The sequence below is a fragment of the Suricata suricatta genome, chromosome 10 (assembly GCF_006229205.1).
Source record: "Suricata suricatta isolate VVHF042 chromosome 10, meerkat_22Aug2017_6uvM2_HiC, whole genome shotgun sequence".
Lineage (NCBI taxonomy): Eukaryota > Metazoa > Chordata > Mammalia > Carnivora > Herpestidae > Suricata > Suricata suricatta.
Genome location: NC_043709.1, coordinates 92289332 through 92297315, shown reverse-complemented (window position 1 = coordinate 92297315; position 7984 = coordinate 92289332). Strand labels below are relative to the sequence as shown.

The following is a 7984-nucleotide window of genomic DNA, read 5'->3' as shown; positions in this document are numbered from 1 at the left end:
TAGGAGACAGGCGCAGCAGGACTGTTCTTCTTAGGGCCAAGCTGGACTGCCAAGCCCAGGCTGACGGGCACAAACACTTCTCACAGACCAAGGAGATTGGGGGAGTGGGGAGGCATGGACACAGATTACTTTTCCCTGGCACTTTCACCACAGTGGCCTCCATTCACATACACTTTTCCCCAGACACCCTGAAGCAAGAGCCATACAAAACAATTCCCCCAATGGAAAATGAAAACCCGTAACAAACCACTTTTCCCCTCTTCATTCCCATCCCCACCCCACTCCCTCCAGCCCGACACCCTGAATACTCACAAGAGAACACTTAATCTATACAAAATTAATTAGAAAACAAAATATTTACATATGAAATAAACACCATCTTGATTTCTGTCACCAGTGGAGACCGACAGAGCCCCCTTTGTTCTAGATTGCTGTTCGCTAGGTTAGTTGGTTTGGTTTTTATTTGAAAGGGGTGAGGTAAGAGGAAGAGTGAGGGGAGGAGCCCCTGACCTCAGAGAGAGTCAGGGTGAAGCAATGTTTATATGGCCCTTCTCCTTCTTCCTCCTGGAGATGCCTCACGCCCTCTGTCCTCTCTCTCAAAGTCTTTCCTTGAATCTAAGGTAAAGCACTCCGTACTCCTCTCTCCAAATCTGTGAGAGGTTCAGCCCCTTGCCCCCAGGTTCATTTTAGAAAGAAAACATCGCTTTACAAGGCCTTCAGTTGGCTTCAAAATGAAAGATACTGAGGTAAAAAATCAAGGAGGAGGACAGGGGACAGCAGTCAAGGGCAGGGAAGGAGGAAGGGTAGTGAGTCAGGGCAAACAGGAAGGCAAAGAGCAGCCCTGGAGGGTGTGACTTGAAGAGGCATGGCAGCTTCCTTCCAGAGGAGGATGAGCACCTTTCTGGTTTATGTGTCCTGTGTGCAACATGGAGATCCTGCCGTCAAGCTTCCAAACAGACCCGGGGCTCTCTGGCTGCCAGCCTGCGTAAGGAGAGGAAGGCGGGACAGTGGAACCGACCCACAGGACACCCTCTCCCTAAGTTTCAGGACCAGCAGTGACAAATATTCATTTCCCTTCTCAAGTTTCCAAGTGAAGGGGGCATTGTGTCTGCCAGGACCCTCATCCCTGGAGTTTTTATTCTTGAATGGTACACCTGGGAGGGAAAGAAGGTTCTGTAGGAAGGTGGAAGGGCTTCTGCTGAGAGTGTTCACACTGGACTCAATGCCACATTCTCAGGGAGCCATGCTTGGTGGGGCTGTGGGGGAGTGCCTCTGCTCCTACCCTCTCCACTTCTGAATCTCGTCCCTTCCCGCTGTGTCTCTTGAGCTGTACTCACGGAGTCAGCTCCTGACATCTGACTAAATATTTGTTCCAGATTAGCTGTGATCAGTTCTGGTGGAGCAAGCTCTCCTAGCTCCAGGTTAAGTAAGAAGGGATCAAAGCATTGAAAACATCCCCCTCTCTCACTTACCCTACCAGAAACAACTCCCCTATTCTTCAAAAGCTTTCCTTAGCTCCTCCCAAAACTTGCAGCATGTAAAAAGCTCGATATAGCTTTTATAGAATCTTTTGCTCTTGAGTGTGGGCCCAAGAGTTGTGGCCACCACCCTTTCCCTTAAGCCTTCTTGGAAAGTTCTTGTTCAAAACAGGTTGAACCACAGAGGAGTTACTTTTGCACCTTGGCTCTTGTAGGATTGTTTGTCACCTTTTTGTCTAGACTGCATCATCTCCCCTGTCAAGAACTTCCATTCTCCTCATTCAGGAAGGGTATAGGGTAGAGAGAGCCAGCATTCAGGTAGCATATGACCATCTCTGCTTGTATATAAGCCAAAGCAAGCACACTGCTTAGAGATGTTGAGAGGAACAGTCTGATGAGTCAAGGTTGCCTTCTCTACACTTCTAGGCCTGACTATGTGCCCATATAGACTACATGTATGTACAGCCGCACACGGATGCACACGCACATGTAGTCCATCTCCTCTTGTCTCTAGTGCACCATGGAACACGGTTATGATGTGCTTTTCATCATCCACCAATGACCCTTGGGTCCAGGTCCCCACCACTGAGCCTCAGGGAATGGAAACTTTTTTTGGCTTATATATAAACACACATGGCCTCCCACCCTCTGCTTGGCACATGATCCCTACACAGACGCCACCTAAGTGACAAGAATTTAGCAAAAGCCTCTTTTCACTCATGGGCAGTATGGTAAATGGTCTTATTTGGGTGCTTTTGCTTTCTCTCCTAAACATAGAGATCAGTTTGGGAAGAGCTATCCTGCACTCACATGGCCTCCATTTTTTCTCCCTGCTTCACTCCAAGTTGGGTGGCCACAGTCCTTCCATGCTCCGAGGAAGGCTGCACATAGCCACCTTTCTCCATTCCGCCCTCCGGTGCTGAGCGAGCCCACTGGCTTCTCTCCTGGGAACAGGAATGACTGACGGATGGAGAGGGAGGAGAGAACTGGAAAGGGAGGAGAGCTGGGGCTGGTCACCAGGGTTGCCCTCTTGGAAGGAATCAGAACTCCAGGATTCCGTAAAGAAATGAAAACAACAAGAAAGGAGCAAATGGGAACCAAGTTCACCCCCGTCACCCTCCGTGACATGCTCACCACACGCCCACAGCCCCACCCTCCCATACCCACCTTAAAACCTCTTTCTTCCCTCACTCAGACATCAGACTCAATACTAGAAAGTTTCTCATAAACATGCCCATTGCTGGAGCCATTGAAAGCCCTGGGGTTTTTGTTGTTAGGCACACAGGGGTTGGACTGGTTCCCTATACAGATGTCTTTCTGGAAACGGCCTGGCACAGCCCCGTGAAGGGCCGAGACCACCGGCTTGTTGGTGACAAGGGCCCGGAAGTCTGGCCTGGCTTTCGGCGCCCCCGCCACCGTGGGCTGCCTGAAGAAGTAGGATTTGCTGCCATGGAGCAAGCACTGGTCGTCCCCGAAAGTGGGGATGAAAGGGTTTTGCGTGACCCGGTCAGGGTAGAGCGACTTGCTGAGCATGTAGCCGCCGCCGCCGCCAGGATTGTTGTGGTGGTGGTGTCCGGCAGTGGGCACTGAGGACTTGTTGTTGGCAAAGGTGCTCTCGCCAGCTGGCATCTCAAACATGTGGGCATAGGGACTCCCATCCATGAAGCGGCCCTTGTCTTTCAGGCTCACGCTGCGCGGGGCCAAGGCTGCTTCTTCCTTCTGCAGGTCCACGAAGGTGTCGTAGGAGTGCTGCCGGCGCAGTTTGTTCCGGGTCTTCTTCTGCGCCTTGGAGTTAGTCGGGCTCTGGGGGTACTTGGTGGTGGAGGCATTTGACGTCACAGCCACGGGGGCAGCCGGCTGGTCCAGCTCCTGCAGGGAGTTGTCCTCGCTGATGTCATACAGGTTACCGGCCTTCTTGCAGGCCTCGCAGCGGATGCACGCCTGCCTGGCCGAGTTCTGGCCGGCCGCTGCCGCCGAGTAGTTGTGTAGCTTAGACGGGCAGCTGCGGCAGAAGTTGCCGCCACCGCCAGAGCGGTCCTCCCAGTCCACATTGGTCAGGTTCTTCTCCCAGGGTGCTGGGACTCCGCCGACCACGCTGTGTTTGTCGCCCGCTCCGTGTTTGAGGTGAGACCTGTTGGTACAGGGCCCTCCTCCGCTGACCGAGTCGCGCTTAAAGTCATCGCTCTGCTCCTTGTAGATATCCGTCAGGTCCACGTGCTCCCAGTGCTGGGAGTTCTCCTTGGTGCGGAACTGGTCCAGGTAGAAGTCCCGCAGCCCTTCCTTGTCCCTGAAGTAGCGCTTGTGGTCGGGGGAGCGGGGTGGCCGGCGGCGGTAGGCCAGCTCGATCTCGTCAAACTCCCGGCGGGACTTGGCCGAGGCCGGCCGCTTCTTCAGGCTGTCTTTATACTGCTGCTTACGCCGCTTAGCGGCGTTGCCCTCGATGTTTCCGTAGGTGACCGTGTGGGTGGATATGTCGGACACGTCGGATCGGATCAAGTCATCGTGGCCACTGTAGCGGTCGCTCTTGAAGGAGAATTTGCCATACAGGTCACTGAGCTGGCTGTGTTTGGAGGAGGGGAGGCCAATGTCCAGGGGCTTCTTGCTGATGGACCTCGGCTGGGTGGTGAAAGGTGGGTTGTCACAGTCGTAGAGCCCATCGATGGAGCTGGCACTGCCGATGCTGTGGGGCCGGTGGTGGTGGTGGTAGTGATCTTGGTACACATTGCTGTCCTTTAACTGCAGGTTACCAAAAGTTCTCTCCACCTCACTGATGTAGTCACTGAAGAGGTTCTCCTCGCATGGCGGGTTGTTGTAGGATTTGCAGTCTGAGTGGGTGAAGCTTCGGCGGTGCTCCGAGATGTCATAGACAGAGGACTCGCGTCGGATGAAGTCCAGGGCGCTCTGCGGGGAGCCGTTCACACCGGACAGGTTGGCCATGTTCTTGGCCGTGCGGAGCAGGCGCAGGATGTTGGAGTGTGTGTTGTTCATGGTCGCAGTGGGGGAGTTCATCACGGACTGGCGCTCCTCGATAGCCACTCCATGGATGCAGCTGTAGATACCCTGGAGCAAGGAGAGGATGACACGGATTAGGTCTCCAGTGAGGCTAGAAATGACCCAGGAGAATGCTCCCCTTCCACCGTTACTAATTGCCTAAGAAAAGTCAGACTAAAATATGAAACAGTCTTAATAGAATGCTGTGGCCAGAAACTTGCCTGATTTGTCACCTTGCATTTTCATAAGATGAGCTAAGCTCAGTGGTCTGGCTCTCTGAGAGGGGACACGGCCACTCCAAGTGACTTGAGTAAATAGATTGGAATCATACAACATGGCATCCCATGCCTCGACTCCACCATTGACTTGCATTGATTTTCCTTCCTATGCCTACGTTTTCACATCTTAAAAATGAGGTCATGATAGCAAAAATTATTGTCAGCCTCCTGGAAATCGATAGGAATGTTCCACAGAAGCTGGAGCTGGTCTACCCAGGCTGGCCACCCTTGACTGGCAATACAGCCCAGGGCAGCTCAGAGCTCCCAACAGCCACTCTGTTCCAGCTCTGACAAATCTTGAGTGGCTTTTAGGGTTTTGGTCACCAAATAACAGCTGAGCGGTGCTCTCCTTGAGACAAGCATGAACCAAATTCACAGAGAGAGTTAGGGATCCCTAAGGTCAAGGAAGGATTTTTCTCCTGCTGTGTCCTATACCGTGGGAAGGCAGAATTGAGACAGATAGCAAGTACTAAGTAGGAATAAATAATTCCCTTGTTGAATCCTCTCACTTATTCTTTCTTTAGCTCCTGGTTTCCTTCTTACACTTTCTCACTCACTTAATCTTATCATGCATAATTAATATTGTAACAAATTAGTATTGATTGAGAATTCCCTGTGTACAGCTCTTTGTACCAGGCCTCAAAGAACACCACAGGGTATGGGTTGGGTTCAAGTCCCAAGTCAGGGAAACCTGCTAATGTCTTGCCCCCTGCCTTGGAAGGTGGACACATTTGGAACCTTTCTTCCTGGCAAGGGAAGTATGGGAAGAGGAGGTGTTTGGAATTGGGTCTTTAACACAAAGGGGATTAATGTGGGAAAGGCAGTGGGGATGAGAACAGAGGAGATTAGAAGAGAGAATCTCAGCTAAGTGGGAGAGAATAAAGGTTTGGATGCAGTGAGCCTCACCATCCCAGAGGGCAATAGCAAGACCTAAGATCTTCAAAGTAAGGTCACTCTGCTTACTTTCCTTCTTTCTAACCCTCCTTGATTATGGCCAAGAGGAAGCGTCAAGCTTTCCTGCTTTCTGCTGCAGAGGTCTTGACTATGCTCCCAGGTTATGAATAGGATTCCTATTACAAGCAACCGGCCCCCTCACTCCTTCTGCCATCACCCTATGCTGGATCTCAGGAAGGCTGCACAGTGCAATAAGGTGATTCAGGAACCATGCATTCCTACCTCCAGGTTACAGATTCCTGAATGGCCTGAATCAGCTCACAGCCAGAGATGAAACTGTTCCCTATCACTAAAACACTACAGGAAAATGATGAAAAGAGAGTACGACTTAATGAGAAATCCATTTCCTTACGTAACTCCATTAGAGCCAAAGTTAGTTATATCTGAAATCTAGACTCTATTCTATAAAGGACAACTGAGGTCACTTCTCAAGAATGAATTCCCAAAACTTTATTGACGACAATTAAAAGACGCCTGCCTTCCTCCCCAACCCGCCCCCCCAACCTCTTCCCTGTGATCCTCTGTTCATATTTAAAACTGGGTTCTGAATCTTCATTCTGGACTAGAAATGGAGAAGAGACCTAAATAAAGAATGAATTAAGAGTTATACTCTTGTTTCAATTAAGAAAGTTTCTGGAATGCAAATTTCTTGTGGGGCAGCACTTATTTCTGAAGATTCTGTTAAGCTCTTTAACTCTGCGTAACTCACACATAGTTCAAACAGAGTGGAGCAGTGGAACTACCAATCATATATCTTTGTATGTCAGAATAAGACAGATACACTACATTTCACTATTTGAATAGAAATGTGGTTTTTTAAAAAAAGATTAAATGATGAATACAGCCTATACAGAATTAACTAATGGTGATGGAAGGCAATTGGTAGAAGGCCAACATTTTCATTCTAATAGATCTGCCAGTTCTTATTGAGAACTGAATGCCTGAACCCCACACACAAAGCTGCTTCTTGAAGGAAAAATAGTACCCACACATTTTCTGAGCCACCTGAAATTACATCCCCACCCTCCCTGGGGAAATGTGCATGATGTAGTTTTTTGCTCTAGCTGCACAGGGCTGGAGGTTGTGTCTTCCCGGGTCTCTGTGCTTTGCACCACACTAGACTAAGCCCCTGATACCTCAGTCTAACCACTTACTCTGCTGATGGAGAAGACCATGCCAGGCTTGCCAGAACAGACACCCATAAAGCAATGCCGGAACTGCCAATAGAAGAGGTGTTCGCAGATGAAGGTGATGAGGCTGAGTGCCATGGCTGCCCCCAACATGTAGAAGACGCCTGCCATGTTGTCAATGTCCAGCTGGCTGCTCATGACTTCATTCTTTTCATTGTGGCAAATGCCAGTGAGCCAGAGGGCTTCCAACTCCTCCATCTCCCCTGGAGACAGGGCAGAAAGGAAAATGGGCAAAGAGGGAGGAGAGAAGAGCAGACAAAAGGGACATGAAGGGTATTAGGGATGAGAGAGAAACACATGAGAGAGAAAGAGAAAAGGAGACAGATGGAAGTAAAAATTAATAGAGAAAGTTCACAGTAATTTTATTAATACTACCATGTATTCATTCATCAGTGTATTCAATAAGTCTTCAGTGACAACTTCATGGAGGTACTGCAGTGACACAAAGATATGGGACCGTACCTCTGCTCTCCATTATCTATCCAGTCCACATTAGTGTATAAATAATCAATATGACTGGCAATATGTAGGTAACACAAGAGTTCCAATTCATGAGAGTAAATTTGTGGATGGTGTGACAGTGAGTTTTCTCGAGGAAGGTAGGACTTGGAGGTGGGCATAAAAAAATGGGTGAATTTTAATTTATATTGCATGAAAAGGTATTCCAGGCAGCAGAAAAACATGATCAATGGAAGAGAGGTGGGAGAACATAAGCCTTGTTTGGGAAAGACATGCAGAACAGCTCAAACAGAGAAAAAGGGGGCAATGGGAATTGAACAAAAAAAGGTTCATGCAAGATTGCTAAGGGCCTGAGTATCAGACTAAGCACCTCGAACCTTCATTTGTAGATATAAATAACATAATCAAATGAGGCATTCAGAAAATTTCTCTTAAAATATGTGCAATTAGGGGCACCTGGGTGGCTCAGTCAACTGAGTATCTGACCTCGGCTCAGGTCATGATTTCAAGATTCCTGAGTTTGAGCCCCGTATTGGGCTTGCTGCTGTCAGTGCAGAGCCTGCTTTGGATCCTCTGTCCCCCTTTCTCTCGGCCCCTTTCCTGCCTTTTAAAACAGATTGGGCTGGGGAAAATG

At 49.3% G+C, this 7984-nt stretch overlaps 1 protein-coding gene across 1 annotated transcript; it reads right to left on the bottom strand.

Annotated features, from left to right (window-relative positions):
* Positions 1-384: 384 nt before the first annotated feature.
* GRIN2B (glutamate ionotropic receptor NMDA type subunit 2B) lies at positions 385-7065 on the bottom strand. The gene is made up of 3 exons (XM_029955616.1): positions 6856-7065; positions 2646-4538; positions 385-981 (listed from the first exon to the last, which is right to left on the bottom strand). Exons 1-2 carry the CDS (start codon positions 7027-7029, stop codon positions 2670-2672), a joined length of 2043 nt encoding a protein of 680 aa, XP_029811476.1. The 5' UTR covers positions 7030-7065; the 3' UTR covers positions 385-981; positions 2646-2669.
* Positions 7066-7984: the final 919 nt, after the last annotated feature.